This window comes from Xiphophorus couchianus, chromosome 19, assembly GCF_001444195.1.
Source record: "Xiphophorus couchianus chromosome 19, X_couchianus-1.0, whole genome shotgun sequence".
In the NCBI taxonomy this organism is placed as follows: domain Eukaryota; kingdom Metazoa; phylum Chordata; class Actinopteri; order Cyprinodontiformes; family Poeciliidae; genus Xiphophorus; species Xiphophorus couchianus.
In genome coordinates, this window is record NC_040246.1 from 11,014,039 (window position 1) to 11,036,385 (window position 22,347).

The following is a 22,347-nucleotide window of genomic DNA, read 5'->3' on the forward strand; positions in this document are numbered from 1 at the left end:
CAGACATGTTTATTGCTACTGAGGGCAAACACACCCTTTTATTATTCTAAAGCTGCATAAAAGTAGATCAACTGTTATCTGCTGCTCTGATTATAGAGGACAAATCAGGATTGAACAGTACATTCGTAAAGCCTATGTATGAATTATACAGTTAAAAAGCTAACCATCAGAATTAAGTCAAACTGCCCAGGGACAAATGGGAATACATTCAACAGACTTTGAATGTCTAAGGTGAATGACTTTGACTTTGAATGACTTTGAAGGTGGTTAATTTACTAACCACTGATGTCAAAAGTATATATTTCCACTGGGCAAACATGAGTTTGTCCGGCTTATTAAAATTGATGAGACACTCTGATCTCGTCATTTTACCTTCAAGATGATCAAATCTGTTCTACTTTACCTCCAGATTGTTTCCAGTTATTCACAAATCCACCGCGGGGAAGTTGAACGAAAACAGCCTGAATGAAATATCCAATGAGCCTTTAGGTCTTTCAATCATTACCTGTAGTCTCTAAATGAATAGCTGCCACTGTGCTGTATTAGTCCTTCTCCAGCCTCAACTCACCTTTTATTTACCCAAAGCAGAAAAAAATGTTAGGTAGGTGGAGATTGTGTGCCACATCTGTGTGCATTATACGCCACTTCCTTATCGGTCAGCCAGAGCTCTGCTTCATGTCAGATTGTAATAATACAGGAATAAACACTCTGAAAAGTAATACTTTCATCCAAAAACACCTATAAAGTTAAAGGAAGATTTTTTTATGTGTAAATTTGTACAATTCAGAACTTTGTTCTCTTCCACGTAACAGGAGTTCTTGTCAAGCACTCCCATTGACACAAATAGAACAAAGGACTGGTTTGACTGGTTTAATATTATAAAAAAAAACAAAAAAACACGCCCAGGCATATTCAGAGTCTATGCAGTTATTTGGACCAAATCTTAAAGGGTATCAAGTTATTAAACATGACAGCAACAGCATAATGTGTGGCTACATATTTATGATGGCTTTCTGCCACCAAAAAGGGAAGACAGACTGAAACTGGCCTAGAGGAACACGCGACGGTCTAAAAGTGGCACAGTTCAATAAATCAGCAAATCCTTCGATGGTTACTTAAATTTGTCAGTAATTACGTTGTCTAAGTTTCAAATACCTTGATAGTCATAAAAAATATATAGTTAACTCTATTGACGTTAAAAAAAATATTTTATTTTCAACAGGCATATCATTAGATTACTTGTTAAATATTTTCATGGTTGCCTACTGTGCCATAATGTACCATTCAAATCATTAAATAAAGAGTTACAATATATTGAAAAAAATATCCTGCTTCACTTTTCTTCATTCAAAAGTATGTTGTAACAAAATGCTCTGTGTATAACACAAATGTAATGACAGCAGCATAAGTCTAAATAAAAGTAATTTTAAGGCTGGAATAATATTGATTGGTTAAAGTTGTAGGGAGTTGAAAAGAGCTGCAAATAAATGGTATGTCCAAATTCAGTCGATAAAACTTCTATGGTGGTTTTACTTTGTGTTCTGTAGCAGGTTTCAATAAAGACCACACCCACCATTTGGTTAATTATCGCCTCCCTCTGAGTAAATACATAGTCACAGATTTATTTCTTCAGAGACAAATCTCTGATTGTTTTGTTTTCTTTGGCTTTTATCTTTTGTATTCTCCTACCTGCTTTGTTGCCTCTGCAGTCAAAGACTCTAGTTAATTACATTTTCCACCAGTATCGGTTTGTCTGCTTTTGAATCCGCAGACATAACTTTGCTCTTCCCTGCAAAGCAGAAGCTTGTGTGTTTGAAATATTTTCGTATTTGGGATATTTTTAAGTTCCAACCTTTGCTTGGAATGCTTGTGTTGTTGAAAGTTGTGTAACTATGAATATGAAGACCCGACCTGTAGTCCCATGGTCTATATTTGACAAATTACTAAAGCAAGAATTGTAATGATGCATTTTGTTTTCTTTGTAACCCATCGATAGTGTTTGCCCTTCTTTAAAATTGATTCAGAGACAATATTTATTGCTGTACAACAAAATAGAAAAAAAATATTACTGACAAAAATCTTGTAAATTATGTAGCACTATGCCTGCAACTATCAGAACATGTTAGTCATGTTGGAAAGTTAAAAACACTATGTCATGTTTTCAGGATCTGAACATCAGGGGCTGTTAGATTGAGAGGAGAGGTGATCAAACTCAACTAATTTTGTTTCGTTGACTGATTCCTGACTTCCTGTTTCTCCTGTAAATATCCATCCATTGTACATCTATTGTCTATATCTGTTTATCATTGCAGGGCTGTGGGGATGCTGCTGCCTATCTGCTGCAATCATTGTGTGAAAGGAAAAATACACTCTGGACTGGTAACCAGCTGATCGCAGGGTAACACAGAAACACACAGGACGAACAACCATGAACGCACACACATCTAAGGACAATTAGAAAAACCAATTATCCTAACAGTCATGTTTTTGGAGTGTTGAAGGGAGCTGGAGTACCCACACATGCAGAGGGAGAACATGCAAACTCCATGCAGAAAAACCCCAGGCTCGCATAAGAACTGAAGACCTTCTTGCTGCAAGGCAACAGCACAGAGTCTATTTTAAATATACTTTAATTAAAGTAATTGTTCAGTGTTTGGATGGATGGATGGATGGATGGATGGATGACAAAGGACAGATAGATAAAGAAACAGAAGGACTGATGGATTTTAGACATTATATATTCAGAAAGGATCAATGAATTAAATTTTACAGATTTTATTTTTACGTATTTCATGTTTTCCACATTCTTCATTGCTGAGAAAATATATTCTTCATTTTATTGATCATCTCCAAGCCCAGATAACGGTTTAATTTCTGTTAGAACATCGGTTAGGATTTAATGACTAATTGGCCGAATAATCATGAGACTTTTGTTTCCAATTTCCTCACACATTCCTTTTCATGCCTTCTTTGCTGATGAAACAAAATTGTTACTTCTCCCATCAACAAAGGTTTGCTGAAATGTGTCAGCTACTGTCTAGAAGTAAAGCACCTCAGGAAAAACAACTCCTGCTACTAATTTACTGACTTAGCATCATAAGGCCGGTATATTGCAGAAGTAAGCCATTTAAAACTCAAATAGATATACATTTGATAGCGCTTAAACATTTTATTTACATAGGCTGAGCCACTCTGAATATGTATCTTGCATGTGAGGAGCCAAATTTTTCTATAATTTGTGGAACACAATTTTAACCTGTGCCTTTTTTATTGTTCTCACAAGCTTACAAAGCACACCTAAGTTTGAGGTGCGTAAGATCCCTAATAATGTCTTTACACACATACAAAAGCATAAATTTGCTGCCCAAGTGACCTCAGCGCCCTGAAAAGCCACCTTTTTTTTGCACATATCTGCAGGCACCAAATGCAAATAAAAAAAAAAACCTACTGCAATCAAAATTTCTCCAAAACAAATTTCTAGTTCCCAGCTCATTGTGACAAAATCCACTTTTGCACAAGTCGCTCAGACATTAAACTTTACAAGTAAACTTTAAAAGTAGTAAAAACCCACCTTGTGTTTGGAGGGAGACATGGGGCTGGACGGAGAGTTCATATCCAAGTTGTACAGAGAGGAGTACTCAGAATTAGGGTCCCATTCCGATCCCTGCCGGAAACCGCTCTCTGTGAAAACGCTCATCTGGTCTTCGCTCCTGGTGGAGTAAAGCAGGAAGCAAGCAGAGAAGAAGAGGGGGGCGGGGAACCGAGAAACAGAGGATGTTATGTCACTTGCTTTTGTTTCCCCTCTCATTGTACAGAGTTAAGTTTATGTTTTCATCATGACTTTTGGGATAGCTCTGATGTGCAAAATGTGTTTCTTGCATCATTTAATGCAAAAGATTATGTTTATTCAGCTACACAAGCAGCATGACCGTGAGCTGTCCCCAGAAACTAATAATCCTGTGTGTTCAGGCGCTGACAGCTCTAATTGTTGTGTTTTCCTAACACCACAGTGTAAAGTTGACAACACACAAATCCGAGGCAGAAAATGGACACAGTTCACTCTGCTGCTGAGCAATTAGAGCCTTGCTGAGGACTGTAGTACGTGTGTGGGGTATTAGGAGGTGCTTCTGTTTTTGAGGAGTGGTTTTGCCGCAGCTCAATTTTCTTGCTTTGCAGATCACAATGAGACTGAAAGCCTAACAGTCATTCCAGCTTATTTCAACATTGCAAGGGAGCATTTAGCGTACTTTATCTGGCAGCAGAAGACGTGCAACATGCAGAGGCTCAACTGGGATCAGATTTTTCTGACCATGTCTACATCACAGCTGATATTTAAAACAGTGTTGCACACATTAAATTATATGAAGGTACTTCAACAAAGCAGGGTGCTGCATTGTAGTAGATTTACTTCATACACAGTACCACAATACATTTATCTTTGCAATACTGTGTTTCTCCACAAGGTGGCAGAGAATCACAGCTTTTGAGAGAGAACCCTGGCAGACCCTCAACAGCAGTAACCTGTTGAATGCAGACCTAAAACATATCCAGTACACTGTTAAAGTACTAATAAATCTTCGTAGTTTATCAACCTAAATACAGACCATGTAAAATAAAGTTTAAGAGTGCAAGATTAGGAAAGTTGTAGAGAACTCTCAGACATGTGGCTTGCATGAACGCCTTCATGCTTGCCACGCCTTACTTGTTACCATCATTTTTTATGTTCTCCCTACTGACAAAGATTTCCTGGATAAGATGTACATACTGATACAAATATGTATCAGCATTTTTATTTATGAATTCACATGACTGTGCAGATGTTTTTGTTTCTGGTTAAAAAGGGGAACAAAACAAAAGATTTAAAACTCAGCTACAAAAGTGGTCTATCACATAAAATTACCTGCAAAATGCATAGAAGTTTGTGGATGTAAAGTGACAAAATTTAAAGGTGTTGTTGGCTTTCTGTTGTGTTTTCAAGAGTTGCTACCTTTAGGTGTCTTCTTTTTGTGGGTGGCCTATTCAAGAAGCAGCAAATGTAATAGAGAGAAGCTGCTAATCACACAATTACCTCATATGAGTCTTATTCATAAAACTGTAGTTTATGAAGGATCCAGACTTCACCAACATTTTTAAGTGTTACTGATGAAAAAATACTTCAGGAAAGGATCAAGCTGTGCAGCATCTGTCACTTCCTGAAGCTTTTATTAGAACTAATACATACTAAGACACATAAGATAAGAAGGTGTGACGTTTTAAACTTACAAGAAGACGGAGGAAACAAAATACTGATTTATATTTCAAATCTTTTTAAAATACAGGCTCCACTAATCAGTTGTTTTATTGAATGGGGGTCTTTAAAATAATCACTCCTTACTTTATTTTCAGTTTTTTATGTCTCATAATCATGCAGTGTTTGTTGTATGCCTGTTGTCTGCTTCCGGCCTGACCAATCTAAGTGAGGTAACACCTTTTACTTTCACAATACCTGATAAAATTTGAATCTTATTTTTTCACTTTAATGCACAATCCTTCAGATTTCCTGTGTTTCTTAAAAGTGACTAATCTTTCTCCTGAAAGCAAGTATCAACTAGTCAATTCTAATCGAATGCAGTCGTGAGAGAATGAATATTTCGCCACAGTCTGATCGTGCTCATACATGACTGTCATCACTGTCCTCTGATGTCACCCTGCTTAAGGTGAGACAGTCCTGTCGCCGTGCCTCCAGCATGAGAGCTGATTTATTGTGTGCTGTTGGCTGTCATGCCTTCAGTGTAGCACAGAACGGATATGCCCTGCAGAAGTGCAGCTGAATCTTGTGACATCCTGGTGTTTTCCCAAATCAGAATTGTGTCCGTGTTAAATCTACATAACTCGCTGTCAATCCACATGTCAAAACAATATTCCTCTTTTATTTTACAGCACAAGTAATACAATTAATGGACATTTTAACATATTTATACATTTGACGTTGCTTCTGATGATGATGGAAAATAAGCTAAAGAAAATATAAATCCATTTTAACATGATGAATCTAGTCTCAGACACTTCATAAGCATCTTAAATTTGACTTTTGTTAAACACTGCTTTTCTTTTGCGCTACTTCCATTGTTATGTCTTTATTTTTGATTTGTTTATGAACTAAGTTTGAACATGTAAATGACTGAAAACGCCATGATCCGCAACTATTAATAGACATTAGCCGACTCAATAATAATAATAATAATAATAATAATAATAATAATAATAATAAACTATATAAAAGATCAGTTTATACATCACCAAAAGACCTATTACCTGATAACTGATTAACTTTGTACTCAAACTTCTCATCACATAGTTCCTGCAGGGTTCCTTTATTTATAATTTTCTTCCTTTTACAGAATAAAACTTCTAGATTTCTCAATTCGTTTTAGGCCATCAAATGACAAATAAAAGAGTTCCTTCTGAATTTACAAAAAAAATAAATAAAATTCTAACTGCTCAGAAATAAAAAAAAAAGACAGGCAGTAAGCAATGAGCAAACATGTAATGGACAAACTAACAGAAGAATAGACAGACAAACAAATTGCCAGCTGAGCAGATAAATGGAAAAAAGAGAAGATAAAAGGATGGAAAACAATGAAGCAATTAAGAAACAACTGGACAAACAAACAGAGAAATCAATAAACAAAATGGAATAAAATAATGTTCACTGACTGTTGAAAAAGTAGTTGATGTTTTCTGACAACCACTCATCCCACTTGAGTCTGCAGAGGGGGTGGAAAAAATATGCAGGTATCTGTAGCTGAGAACCGGATGTCACCTTTAAAACACAGCTAAGAGAAAATGTGACTGACGCTTCTTTTTGCACAGAAACTCCTGAAAATAACCTCCAGCATTTTTCAACTGAGGGATAACTTGTGTGGAATATGTCAACCTCAGTCTATCAGGCTGCAGGCACAAACCGGCTCCAACACGCCTGAACCTCCTAAGTTGCAGACAAAGCTCCACTGTTTTAAGGAGACTTTTAATGAGGAATGTTTGCTTCTAAGTCCCTAATACGCCATGGCAACGGACAATTCTTTAACCATATATCTTTCACAAGTTTGATCTAATTAAAAGGGTAGTGAAGAATAGCTGTGTAGCGATACAATCAGCTCAGGAAATGAAACAACAGAGGACATCGGGTTCACAAGAACAATGCTTCCTTCACAAAAGTAAAAATCTAAAGTCAAGGTTTCACAAATCATGTTTCGCAAGGCATTCTCTGTAATCGATGTGAAATAATTTGACCCATCCTAGATTATTCTAAAGCACTAAAATTGCCTTTTTTGTGTTGTTCACAAACAACACAAGTATTAAAGTGTTGTTTGTGAACACAAGTGTTTAGTATTAAAAATGAGTCTAGTTATAATGAAGCTAATAGTGTTACATTTTGAACTACAGCTGATCAAAGCTAATATTGTGTTACTCTAAACTGATAAGAAGCTTTAGAGAAAAGAATTTAATGCAAATTGGTAGAATGAATTTTGATAGGAGCGGTCATCGTCTCTGGGAACTTATACAATTTTGTATCTGAGGACAAAGCTGCATTCTTCCCTCCCACCATCTGAGAAAGGAGGAGACCAGCACAGAAAATAAACTAACATGACCTCGAATTGTTTCAAATCTGACCCTCTTCTAGCATTTCACAGAACCAACACAATTCACCCAGATTCCTCTGCAGCAATTTTTCAAAACTGATCAAACAAGTTGATGCAAAGGAATTGATCAACCTTCATTTCTTATGAGACAAATAGGTGAAATTAGGCAAAAATGATCCTAGTAAGCTCAGTAAGCCTGCTGCAGCCACTGTATAAACTCAAACAAGGGATGGAAGAGATTCAACCAGTGACTCAGACTCTCTTTGGTAGACCAGAGGCTTAATGAGTCACTGGGAACTGTAGATAGACGTTAGAATGTTTTAAGGAATCATAAGAAACCAAACCACACACTGCTGCGCACAATAATACGCAAACAAAGGCTGGACTTCTGCTTGTTGTTAATTCTTTCTCCAAGGTCAAATTGCTCAACACTGGGGTGAAATGTAGCAAAAGGCAGAATCTGGCACTTTGTTTTCTAACATTTACTCCACAGACTAGTTTGATGCAACACAAAGACACAAATAAATGTTAAGTAATAATTCTTGCAAGGAGTTCTACTGTGAATCAAAAACAGCTGCTGTTCATAAGAGCGCCTGGCGATGCATAAGGGAGTGGCGGTAAGGACTGCTGCAGGGCCCTGTTTGCCAGAGAGAGGGCGGTTCTGCAACAACCAGTAGGCTGCAGCCGTTAAGCTCCCATCTGGACCAATAACCGCAACCAGGGAGCGCAGTGCAAAACAAGCCAAGATGTTTGCAAAAGCTTTCAAGCATTCGTCTGCTCGAGTTTCAACAACCTCTCCTGAACTGGTCTGCATGGAGACAACTGTCTGCTCTGCATCCTGCAGAATGTCAGGTGCTGCAGAGGTATGCTGCGTGTCATGTTTACAATCACCCTTGGGAAGAGAGGGAGTTTGCACAATACTACATGAACAAAGAAACTCCAAGTAATGACATGTTGATTTTGGAAGCACCGATAGTAGCCTTTACTGCGATTTTCTATTTTCTGTCTTTTGTTCCAATTCTTCTAAGCCTCTTGTATTTGTTGATAAAACAGTAAAAAAAATCTCTCAACTTTTAGCTCATTAATTCATAACTGGCTTAAAGAAAACTTTTAATGAAATTATGTTAACAACTAGAAAATCTGCATAACTGAAGCAGCGTTCAAGATGCAAACACTGACTGCAAGCAACAAAATGCAAACAAAAATATCTGATTTTTGTTAAAAGTGACAAATTTATACAAGTAATTTACACAACTGTGGTTAATGCTACTAAGTAAAGATTGAATGCATCAACAACAGATACTTATAATATAGTCATAATAATTATGTTTAAAAAATATTATGACCTTGAATACCTTTGGCAGCTTTTCAAAATCTTATATGTTAAATAAGAATCTGCATTTCATATGAAGACAGCTTACACTTTATTGTCACTACTGCCAATATAGAATGCTAAATAAAGTCTGTTCCAAACACTGTTTTTGTTTCTTATAAGTAATACTTTGTTTTACAGTGGCTGTAATTTCACAGACAGGTTTTAAAAACTTCTAATACAAATACTAGTTTCTGGTCATTCACAGTAAAATGTGTATAATACGAATTTAAGTAATGTCGGTGATTATATTCTAAAGGAAAAATCAGAACCAGCTAAGACATGTACGACAGGTCAGACTTCCCAAACCTGGAGAACAGGAGTCGTCTGCAAAACCTTGCTTTGCATCATTCAAACAGTGGCAGAAACAGCAAGAATGAAACGATGTTTCACTACTCTATAAAGAATTCAATGGCAAATAGTCATTTAGCAATTTCCTCCCAACATTTTAAGATGTATAAACTTTGCTGCTCATTTACCCAACACTGTTTTTGTTTTTATTTATCCTGCTAAAAGAACAAACAAGTCGAGCTAGTCCATTTACCTAACCAGTGGACATCAGAGCTCCGGCTTAAGGTCATAAAAAGACAAGTGGTCACAGGGAGTTTTCAGGGTAAATGTGTCACTACCACTTAAATGTCTGCTCCACTGTAAAATTACAATTTTGAAAGTAGTCAATTTTTTTTTACTGTGTTCTCACTTTAATAAAACACAATTATCAAATTAGTGAAAAAGTGACAGTTTCAGGAAAAGCTGTACTGACCACTGGTCAGATCACCAATGGATTTCCAGCTCATTCAATAAAACTGATGGAACGAATGGACAAGTATGAAACTGATCTAAAAGAAACATGTCAACTGATTTCTGATAAGAACATTGATCAGTTTTATAAGTAGCTCCCTTTTGCACTGATTCTATGATAGGCATCTACTTATCAGAAAATCATTTTAGACTACAGACTAAACTTCTATACTCACATGAAAATGATTTATCAAAACATCCCTGAAAAAAAGCACTTTATAATAATGACAGACTAGTATATTTAATAATAAACCAATAATATTTTACACAATAAATGAAATGACTCTGGGACAAATTCTCATCTTTTCCAATCCGTACCCCAATTTCACATCATTCTTATACGCGAACAAACCATTTCAAATAAAAGCATTTAAGAATTTTGTCCAACTGCCCCACTTTCTGCACACAGACATTTTCATATTCACATTTATGAAGGTTTAAAATGTTTGGATGCTGAGTAATAACCTTCAGATGTGTTTTGTTGTAAGAAAGTGACACAGGCAGACTGGGAGGTGGTGTGGATGGACTTGTTTCATCAGGTGACAGCAATTACACTGAATTAAAACATATTGTTTGCTTCAACTGTTTAAACACATTTTCAACCTGTTGGTGTCTGGATGAGAAAACAACCATAGATATTAATTAGATAGAAGATTTTTATGAAGGGAGGACAAAAGGGTGTACATGAAACCGATGACGTGGAAAAAGGAGGAGCTCACTAAGGAAGGAGAAAAGGAACGAAGAAAAGAATGACAACAAACCAATTGAGTGAGGACAGAATCAGAGACTGAAGAAAGGAAACACATAGCATTTAGATAATGGAATATCCATACGTATCCAGACCTGGAAAATACTTCAATCAAGTTTCATTTACTTCTATAGATTTCCAGACTGTGTACTAACAATTCAACATAAGAACTTCCTACAATTAAACAGGTGAAGTTAGTCATTGATCACTAAACCTTTAAAAATAATCAAATATCATGCAAATCTAAATCTAACTTTTTTTAATCAAAACAAGTTTTTAACATTTATATTTATAGCTACAGCTTCTAAAGTTTATTAAAAATATATAGGCTACATAGATTTTTACATATTCATTAAAACTGTCAATATGTCATGACATTGTAATATGAGACAGATAATCTGTGACAAAAATCAAGCTCTCCCACTACTACTATTGTCGTCTACAAATATACACCTCTCCCAGTCAAAAATAACCAATCTGAGCCAAGAGGAAGGTCTTAGTGCTGCCAATCATTCTTGTGTACAATGCTTTGGGATATCAGTGAACCACAGTGAGTGAGTGCCATTAATTACAAATGGAGAGAACATGGAAAAGTGGAGAACGTTCCCTGGATGGGCAGACCTACCATAAGTAATCAACACAACATAAAATAACTACAGGCCCAGTTTTACTCAGTTAAGATCATTGTTTATGACTGAAAGAATGAGTCAAGACAACAATGTCATCTTTGGGAGAGTTCCAAGGCCAAAACTACTGCTGACCAAATATGACTAAAGGTCTTTTTGACATTCCTCGTTGATTGTTGGTATTTCCCAAGATTTATTTTTCATAGTTTGTGAGAAATAATAGTCATCTGAGAATTTAATTAATTTACATCTGAATTATTTTTATTAGTAAAGGAAAGAGGAAGAAAGAAGCAAATGAGTTTCATATTTCAGGGAGACCAAATGATAACGTTTATAAGAGCTGTATTGAGCTCAATTCTGTGAGTGATAACTTTAGTTTTGTTTTTGTTAAGCTGAAGAAAGCTTCAGTACATCCATGCTTTGGTTTATTATAAGTAAGGTTGTAATGATTTATTGAATGATTCGAGTACCTTGATTATTAAGGCAATTTTTCTGCTTGAAGGCTTTATTAAAATATGTTTTACTATTTAGCACACCGTGTTCCGGGCAAGTAGTTTTAAGCAAGTCAATACTTGTGGAACATTATGGAAGACTGAACACAATGTGAAAGCTCTGAATACAATTTTACAGGAGGCAATTTCTGCAGAAGGATTTTTTTTTTACCTTCAAACCTGTTTAAGGTTTCAAAAAGCAAAACATCTCCCTGTAAAGCATTCATATACCACCACGTTGCACAATCTCTGGCCTGTCCCCGGAGCAACAGGCAAGATTTCAGGTGATTTGTTTTTGCTTTCTGCAGGAAACTAATGTTCCTGGTCAGTAAGAACAGAGAAATTACCAATACTTTAAATAGACTTTTTCTAGGACACCTGTTCCTGTGACCATCAGAAAATAAAAATGCCTTATAAAGTCATAAGACTTTTTTTTAGAAATGAGGTAATATCTGCACTGCCTAAGGTTTTTTTTTTCTAGTGCTCAAGAAACTCCAGTGGCTGATATGTAGGACAGTTTTTAAAAAATGTGCTGGTTTACTGCCAAAAAACCACCAGGATGTGTGAGAATTAGGGAATGGCATACAGATTTATGTACATTCCAGTCTCTGAGAAAAAAAGTCCAATGTGGGATTTATTTCCATTAATTTATTTTCACAGTCTGACCTGCAGATTACAATTTGGGCTATATAGAAGAAAAAATGTGCTGCAGGTTTTTGATCCAACAGAAAATGTAGGACCTGATGCCCTGAACCACACAGTTTACCAACAATTTTATTAGACACAAAAACATCTTAAAGTACATGCTGTTGGTTGGTTGACATATTTTGTGACTGCAGTGGCTGGAGTTTTGGTGTATTAAGAAAGAAAAAAAATCAGTGTCTGACCTGAGAATTACCCATCAGAGTTTTGTACTTAAACTGGGAGTACCAGGGTTTTGACCTCTCCCCTGAAGTCCCGAAAGAGGGTCAAAAGACTTGAGTCCAAACTGACGATTCTGATGGCTCAAATTAGCATCCCTTTTTCAATTGTAAACGTGGCCATTGACCGTCAGGCCAGAAAGGAGGAGTGGAAAATCATGCAAAACTGGTTATAGGATGCTAGCTAAAATCCTTCAGGTCAGTCGACCCGTCTCTGGGCTCCAAAGGTAGAAATGTTAACATAGGACCCTTCTCTGGTACTCACAGTGTTAATTGTTGGTTGATTTACTGGTGAGTTTTGGTTCATTGTCATATAATGCTCCAGCTGTACTCAGCTACATTTTTTAGTAAATTGTCTTTCTTTTTTCCAAAGCACACTGATCAGTGCTGTAAATCATGGTGGATTTTATGAGGTTGAGCTTGACAAGTACCTGCAACAAAGCAACCCCAAACTATGATACCTCTGCCTGGGTGTACAAAATGATGCTTTGGACTACTTTGGACTAGTCGGGCGTCATTATCTGCATGTTCCGACATAATTAAACAACAACTATTTAAATCCCACTCCCAGATCTCTTGGACTTGCATGCATTTTAACATCAACAGCGTCAAGACTTCTTTTAGTATCTTTAATTCTGCTTTTAGGTTGGACTTACTTAAATTGTAGGCCACTTTACGTGGAGTTACTGTTTCTAAATTCTTTACAGAGATACGGATCTAAGAAGCTGCTACTATTTCCTTTGTAAAGCTCTTCTTGTAAAGCCCTTACACAGCTCTAACAAACTTTGTAAAAATAACTTAAACTTCAAAGCATCGTTGAAATAGATTTTAATTATCGTGTTCAGCAGAACACACAGTAACTAAAAATCGATCTGCATCACTGTGAAACATGTAAGCATTAACCAATGAAAGAGCACCGTTTTCACCAATCACAAACAAGACATCCATAACACAAAATGGTGTTGAAAAAGAAACGGGTGAAAATGAATTGTGGTAGCTGTACTTCACATATTTTCTGGACAAAATTACTTTTGCTCATTCAAATGACATACAGAACCTGTACTTTAGTGTGTAAAAAAAACAAACACTGACTATTGTGTGCATTAACTAAATGTCCTGTGTATAATATCCTACACATATAGTTACATCTGTGGGAATCCAACGCATTTCTGTTTGAATATAAATAAGTAGGTGTGAACAGGTGTGTGTATACAGCATTGAACAAAAGCTCAGATCCAACAGTCAAAAGCTTCGGAGGTCATGTTGTACACACAAACATTCAAATATGGTCTGAGCCGTTTTAATCCAGCTTTCCAGTCTGCTTTTGTGGAACTGATATTTGTAGATCTGTTGGGTTTTTTTTATCACCAGGCAACATTGCGTTGGCTCATTTGTTAAGGGAATTGTACCTCACAAGAACAAAGGGGAAAACATGCAGTTTATAAAAATAAACATATTTATAAGCATTAGTTTGGGCAGATGAATGCTGATCTGTCAAATTCACTTCTACTGCAATTGCGTGCACAGACAATGAGAAAGCAAAAGCAACATCAAGTGATTCCTCATTCGTGAACCTTAGACATCCTTAGATGTTTCCTTAGACTGTTTTGCATACAGCATAGTTTAAAGACAATTAACAAAACCTGAAAGTTGGCATTAAAGACTTCACTGGAACTGTCTTGTTTTCGGTTAGTAATTAGAAAGAGTTTAGAAGCATTTGTTTTGATGAATGAACTCTGAAGTTAACGTGGTCAGGTTTTTCACCCAACATTTCTCTGTATGGAGCCATGTTTTTAGCAACTACTTCTAGCTCACATATATTTATCATGGGAATTAACATCATATTAATATTGGGCTTTTAATAAGTTACATTAAGCTTTCTTTTTTCAGCATGTACACTCAAAAAAATGAACTTAGGGGGTTATTACATTAACAAAAGAATATCATGTACTTTTAACTAAATAATTTCATGTTTGAAACAAAAACGTGATAAAATCATGTAGGATAAACAAGAAATTCAACAACTTAACGTTTATGAAATCTAATCATGTTGAGATAACATGATTCATTATAGTCAGGCTGATCTTGTGCTGAAGATGACGAGTGAGATCACGGGGTATCACCCGGGTTCACGTGCTATCCCGTCATTTTATTTAAATTAGAATAACCATAATATATTAAGTTGAGCCAACACGTTTGATTTAGAATCACCCATAGAATAACCATAATAACATAAGTAGAGCCAACACAATTGCTTTACATTGGAATAACCTTAATAAATTAAGTTGACCTAACACATTTGCTTTAGATAGGAGTAACAGAATCACATGCTGCTGAAATAAAGCAAAGTAATCAGGTGGAAATCCTTTCCATGATTTTTTTATGTTCATCCAAAGAGTTATTTTTTTCAGTGTAATGATCATACAGTAAACAGCTTTGATGATTTAGGGGTTACCTGTAAAAGTTTTAGGATCTTCTGTAAGGGTCAAAGTTTTACTTACAGGTTCAAAGGCTGCGAGATAAAACACATACATACAGCACTATTGCTGAATTATACATACTGGTAGACAATATTAATAGAGCCACATTTTTCTAACAGCTTTCCGAGTCAAACTCCATAATCAACACCTTCAAGCATTTCCACAAGCTAAATTCCTTCTGGAGATATAGGCATAAATGTGGTAGCATCATGCTGGGGCCTGTTCAACCAAACATGCTACTACTGACAGCATAATTAAAATAGAGAATTACCTATTAGATATAAAATTCACATAAAATCAGCTCTTAGATCATTGAAATGCATGTTTGCTTAAAAAGAACAATGACCCCAAGCGAATCAAAACTGGTTATATAATTGGATAAAGCAAGAAACTCTTGGCATGTTTAATAGAAACATTCCTTTGTGTTAACTGTTCTGTCTTACCGTATTTTTTTTATGTCTACCAGGAAGCTTACAGCACAGGTTTTCCCACCTAAAAACATATGTAGGTTGTCTGTCAGCTCTGAATGACAAATCAGTGATTCATCACCCGTTATACAAAGGTTTTATAGTTGGAAATTTCCCCTAAAGCATAATTGTCATTTTTTATAATTTCTGGATTAAACTAATTCATAACCAGAGTTCAAGAGAAAGATTACAGCAAATCTTTCATAACATCTTTCCCAGGTAACCCAGACAGTCAGAAAGATCAGATTTGAGCTCAATAAAGTAAATTAAAAAAAAGATCATCTAAAAGAAGATTAGCAATATTAACAAAACAGATATGAATGACATGAAAGGAATATTATTTATTTATTCAGTTATACAGACAGACCATAGGAGATGTTTGCAGAAAAGGCTCAGCTTTATACAAACATTAAGCCTCCACACCCTCACCTAAAAAACCAACAGCATAACTGAAGAGCATGACTGCATTATCCGATCTACTAGTGGCTCATTTTGAAACTGTGCAAGTTTTCATACTGAAAACTTTCTACGGAAGAGGATTAGGGCCACTGAAAAAAAAAAAATTATGGCCCAGAAAAAAAAAAAATCTCTGAATTCTCATGTAAAACAAACAGAAAAAAATTTCAGTGTCCCGAAAAAAAAAAAAAAAAAATTTCAGTGTCCCGAAAAAAAAAAAAAAAAAAAATTTCAGTGTCCCGAAAAAAAGAAAGAAAAAAAAAAAAAAAAATTCAGGGGGCTCCGTAACTTTCAGTGCGCATAAAGATAATTTAAAAAGTGTTGCTGTTTATCTCGATCATGCCATTTGATAGTTTTTGCAATGTCTGATAGGTGCCCTCTAAACAGGACTTCCTGCACTGCATTTAATTAAAGACATATTGTGTGCAAGCAAACATAACATTTTCGACATCATTCTGCTAGAACATGAAAGTTTATTGCTGTCATAATTTTATTGTAGAGTTCTGATTTGACCTGACATTAGTCTTCAAGCTGTTACTGTGCTGATAAAAGTAAAACATACAGTTTTGTTGACATGTTTTCATTTCCCAATCCATAGTTTGTTTTGCTTTCACACTGTCATTTGAAGAAACAACGCTGATGCAAAGTTAATTATTGTTCTATGATAATCAGTTATGTACCAAATATCAATCCTTTTAAATGGGTATGCATTATGATTAATGAAAAATATAATTTTTTTTCAAACACAATGCTGTTCTGTTAAACTAAAGATATTGACAATGTATGGTTGAGATGTGAACAAAATGGCAGTACAGCAAGAATTACGTCATAAATTGAACACATGAAAACCAGTTCTTTGTGAAATACAAATGAACTTCATTGTTTTGTTTACCAAGAGTTTGCATAGTAGAGTTGATACCAGATATTTATGAGCAGTTGATTAATGTAAAAAAATATATATAATAAAAAAATAAATAATAATAAAAAAAGTCATGTGCAATTTTTTTCTCACTGTCTGACGTTATAAGACAAAACTTTTCCTACTTTTTAAGGTTTTATTTGCTCTTCCTTTGAGAATGATCAGACAGGAAAGCCAGTAATGAAGCTACACAGCACAGGTCATCAGTCCGGGGCTTGAACCTGTGATGTCCACATTCAGGACTGAGGCCTCCATACATGGGTTGTGCTTTTCCACCGCACCACCCCAACGTTTCTTGTTCTAAGTTAGTTAGAATTAGCAAAATTGTATTTTCTAAATTCCAAAAAACATGAGAACATTTTTAGAGCGCTTTTGTGACTTCCTTCAAATGCAACAGTTTATATATTTTTAGCAATTATCAGGGATAACTGTCTTTTAATGCATTTAGACTATAGCTTTTAGACCTGCTCAAATGGAAAATGAGCTTAATCAACATATTGAAAACCATACCAGGAAAGTATTGGGTAAAGTAACATTTTATTAGCAAAAAGTCAGAATTGTGGTTTCTGAATTTTTTTTTTTTTTTCTTTTTTCTGGGACACAGAATTTTTTTTTTTTTTTTTTTTTCGGGACACTGAAAATTTTTTTATTTTTTTTTTGGACACTGAAATTTTTTTTTTTTTTTTTTTCGGGACTGAATTTTTTTTTTTTTTTTTTTTTTCGGGACTGAATTTTTTTTTTTTTTTTCGGGACTGAATTTTTTTTTTTTTTTTTTCGGGACACTGAATTTTTTTTTTTTTTTTTTTACATGAAAATTCAGAGATTTTTTTTTTTTTTCTGGGCCATAATTTTTTTTTTTTCAGTGGCCCTAATCCTCTTCCGTAACTTTCAGAGATCTTCAGAACGTTTTTAATATTCTGAAGAATATTGAATGAAGGCCTGCATCACCACTCAAACGCTGAACCAATGCCAATCCCTTGCTTTTATCAGAATGTTTGAACAGACTGTGCTATTCCCATGCCTTACTGCACATGCTAACGTTTTTTTGTTTAGTTTTTTTTTCTGCAAACTGAGTAACACTGCAAAGCAACAGAGTAACTCCACAGTCTTTCATGATTTTTTTAGATTTTAACTGACAGGCACAAAACTATTCAAAACCACAGGAAAAAATTGGTTTAAAGTAATCTTTTTATTTAAGTAAAATGTTGCTACTCACTGGAAGCAATATTAGTTTGCTTCCAGTAAGAGCCATTAATATTGCCTCTGACTGGAGCAGCTAAGCCAGGGTCTCAATTTGTATCTGATGGAGAATGATATTCTCCCTGTACATACGTGGGTTCTCTCCTGAGAACCCACACATGCATGGATTAAACACTGCATGCGCATCTGGTACAGTCTTCAGTCTTCAGTCTTCTCCAAAGTTCATATGTTTACAAAAACTGAAGCCTGCTACTCAGGCTTCTTGCCAAAGTCCAAAAACATGACTGCTAGTTTACTTGTTCTTTCTAAAGTCTCCTTATTTATGACTGTGTGTATAGTTATTCATCCTATGAACTCTCTGCTGCCCTGCAAACCAGGGCAGCACAGAGTTAAGGTTATCTACTGTTAAGGTAGATCCTTGACATCTCATCTGGCAACCTGTCCAGGATGTACCCTGCCTCTTGCCCATTCACCAATGGACATAGGCACCAGCCCCCCTCGCTACCCTGAAAGGATAAGCATGTTAGATTATGGATGGGCCTAAAAGCCAATATATAACCTAGAAAATAATATATTGGAAGTCCCAAATACTTTCTTCATATAAGTCACTGTCATTCTTTACTAGATTTAGCTTAATTTAAAATATTGGCGTTTTAATCTGATAGCCTGTTCATGTCCTTCTGATGCAAATCCACTCAATTCTGATCTCCCTTCAATGCTCCATGTGGGATTTCTCCAGTTGAATTTCAACCGGGTCAATTAGTAAACAGAGGGAGGAGTTTTGAACAATTACATACATTTTCTGCCCTGTTTTAGAATGGCAGTGGAGGAAGTGAAAGACGCCACTGAGTTCATGTTGGCCTCACTTCCAAATATAGAGCAATCAAACTCTAAGCAAGAGGAATGTTTAGAACCTTTTAATGCAACTGAAATATGGTTTTCGGTTATGTGTATTAGACTAAGAACTACTGTTAAGGTAGATCCTTGACATCTCAAATGTGAGTCTGTAAATATTTTTGTAGTATGTGGGATTTTTAAAAGCATCACTAACCAAACATATTTCTTTGGAACAAAAAAGAAAGTAAATCCACACATACAGTACAGACCAAAAGTTTGGACACACCTTCTAATTCAATGGGCTTTCTTTATTTTCATGACTATTCATAAGGCAAGAAATCTCACTTATTAACCTGACAGGGCACACCTATGAAGTGAAAACCATTTCAGGTGACTACCTCTTGAAGCTCATCAAGAAAATGCAGAGTGTGTGCAAAGCAGTAATCACAGCAAAAGGTTGCTACTTTGAAGAAACTAGAATATAAGGGGTATTTTCAGTTGTTTTACACTTTTTTGTTTAGTGCATATTTCCACATGTGTTATTCATAGTTTTGATGCCTTCAGTGTGAATCTACAATGTCAATAGTCATGAAAATAAAGGAAACTCATTGAATTAAAAGGTGTGTCCAAATGTTTGGTCTGTGCTGTATATCTTATCAACAACAACCTGTTGTGTTCTTTCAACCTGAATAAACAATCCTATAACTGACTCGGTAGTTTGTTTTTCTTGCTAATAGGCAAGTGAGTATGTCATGACTGAATATGACCTGTTTGCATATGTTGTTGTTTTTATCACTCCTGTCTCTTGCATTAGTCGTATTTACCCAGATCACCTGACACATTTCCATCCTGCCTGAGTCACATATAATTGAACTGAAAGAGGAAATGTGTCCCATCCTGTGCAGCAGGTTTTCTTTCTTTTCAATGATCTGCAGTTGTTGCTTGTGTTGACAACAAAAGCAAGACCAAGATCTCGGCCAAGGATGACAAAGATATTCCTGGATCCAGACCACTTCTAAGTTAAGCAGCCGGTTGATGCTATTTATTTTTATGTTGATCCCAAAAGCTATAAAGAATTTAATTCTCAATGCAGTCTGGTTCTTGGTGCTGCAGTTGATCATGACAAATTACAAAATGGGTAAAACTGTATGGTTCTCTGCAAGATATTGCAACATCTGTTAGCATAAGCATGCTAACAACAAGCAACTTTATATTTCTGTGTCAACACATGAACGTTCAAAGTTTCAAACAGAAATCATTGCTTTTGGTTATGAAAAGTTAGAGATCAAGGCTCAACTGGACTTAATGAGGCTAAGAGCCACAAAACATGCAGGGAACGTACTAGAAATTGTGAATCTAGGCCTAAATTAGGACTGCTTAATTTCACTGCTTAAAACATAGCCAGAATGAGTTCCTTTATCTAACCAACTAAAAACTAGAACATAATGTTATTTTCAGTTGGTTACATTAGATTGTAATGGTGTCTTTACTGGTCTCTCAAATATAAAAACAAATATTCAAAAATGTTCAAATAGTTTATTCCAAAGCTCAACTTTAGGAAAATGGCCCATATCACACTAGTCTTTAAATCAACGCACTGGCTTGTGAAACAATATGTTTCAAATCATCTACAAACACTGAAAGGTGTGAGCCCAAATACATTTCAAAGCTGCTGGTAATCTGGATTCTTCAAATCAGAGATCTGTTTACTCTCGATGTTCAATGTATTAGATGTTTTCTCTAACTCATACCAGAGACAAAGTAAATGTTGATTCATTATCAAGTTCAAAAGACAGATCATTTTTGACCTTAAGTGTGACCTAATATTGGAGACTGTAAGATGCCATAAATGCAGAATATAAACGACACCTTCATGGCCCTCCACCTCAACATTTTTAAAATATAATGACTCAACAAGATGCGTGACCAAACTAGTTCAACACCAAGGCAAAGCTTTTTGATTCCACAAAATGCCAGGGGGGAAAACAGACACTGAGTGAGATTCTTTAGATGCGGTGCTTCCTTCACTATTTGAAACACTTTCCAACAGGTCTGTATGGACTGCCAGGACCCACTCGGGGACTTTCTGTTTTTACAACTTCTGCTTAGAATCATTTACATGTAGAACGTTAATGAAGATGATGATGATGCGGTGATAATTTATTAAAAGTATATAGAGTAATAAAAGCATCAAGGTCACAACTTCGAGCAGCAGAAACGTATAGCCCTGTTTATCACTGCTTTATCCAGAAACACCATTAATAATCCATATCTAATTTTAAAAAATTACAAAATAGCTACAATTTGTATTTCCATATCACTTTTAACAGCTACGGTTAAAAAAAATGTATCTCTTATATCACAAATGTCTCAGTCATTTCTGAATTGCAGTATATTTACAAAGACTGATGTTTGATGAATATTAATGAATTATAAGATTTGCAAAAAGTTTGTTTTATTGTGAGCTGTGTTTCATATTCAAATTGATTAAATAATTTGTGATTTCTGTGCCCAGATCCGTAATTAGTTAGAAAAAAGAAACACCTAACACCTGACAATTAATTTAATCATGAAGTCATAAACTGTTTTCAGCTTACATGCGGCTGCTGAAACTGTCCAGTTCCTCGAACACGTCTCCCCCTTCATCCTTTCGCTTTTTCTTCTTGACCCTCAGAGACAAGAATCGCTTTGATTTCTTTTCTTTCGGGGAACTGAGGATCCCATCCTGGGGTGGCGTCCTGCCGTCCCCGGGGCTGAGGGGTCCCGGGTCGTGGAGTCGCAGAGAGCTTGGATCATCCCGGTGGATGGTCGCGGAGCGTTTCAGCTTCTTGTTCTCCTTCTCTGTGGATTTTTGTTTGAATAAACCCTTCAGCGTGCCGGACTTACTCATGGTGCAGCCAGGGACAGACAGCACGAAGGTGTCAACATGAGGAGAGCAGTTTGTCTTAAAGCGTCCTGGGGGACTGACTCACCCGGATAACCTGCAGAGCGGGTTGGCGCGAGCGCAAAGGACGTGCCCACAAAGCCAGTGGCGCGCGCCAACAGGTGAAGAAGCGCTGCCGTATCTGGGGAGATTAAAAGATGTGACACAACTTCCGCTTTTAATACAAACACCATGGGATTTTATTTAGCCTGATATTTATTTATAACTGTCAGAATTCCGATCACCCTTTTTATTTTTATTTTTTTTGTGTGTGTGAAAGAGACGCAGATAAGCAGTCTTGTCCGGGAATAAGGAGATTTCCTTTTAAATGTATTTTCAGACACATCTTAACTATCCGACAAAGGTATTTATTTTAGTGAAAATGCAAAACATATCCACTGTATAAACATATTTAATTAAAAGTTACTTATTTCAAGGATTTATTTTTGGTTCATTTATTCCTTATCGGAAAGCATGCCCTTACA

The 22,347-nt window shown here is 35.9% G+C and overlaps 1 protein-coding gene across 1 annotated transcript in view; it reads right to left on the reverse strand.

Moving 5' to 3' along the window:
• The window catches only part of crybg1a (crystallin beta-gamma domain containing 1a), a 47,098-nt gene extending 25,178 nt beyond the window's left edge, over positions 1-21,920 (reverse strand). Inside the window, exons 1-2 of the mRNA XM_028000753.1 lie at positions 21,537-21,920; positions 3,572-3,710 (exon numbers count right to left, since the gene is read on the reverse strand). Of these exons, the coding sequence (XP_027856554.1) occupies positions 3,572-3,710; positions 21,537-21,829 (432 nt within the window). The 5' untranslated portion in view covers positions 21,830-21,920. The remainder of the gene's footprint in view (positions 1-3,571; positions 3,711-21,536) is intronic.
• Between the last annotated feature and the right edge of the window lie 427 nt (positions 21,921-22,347).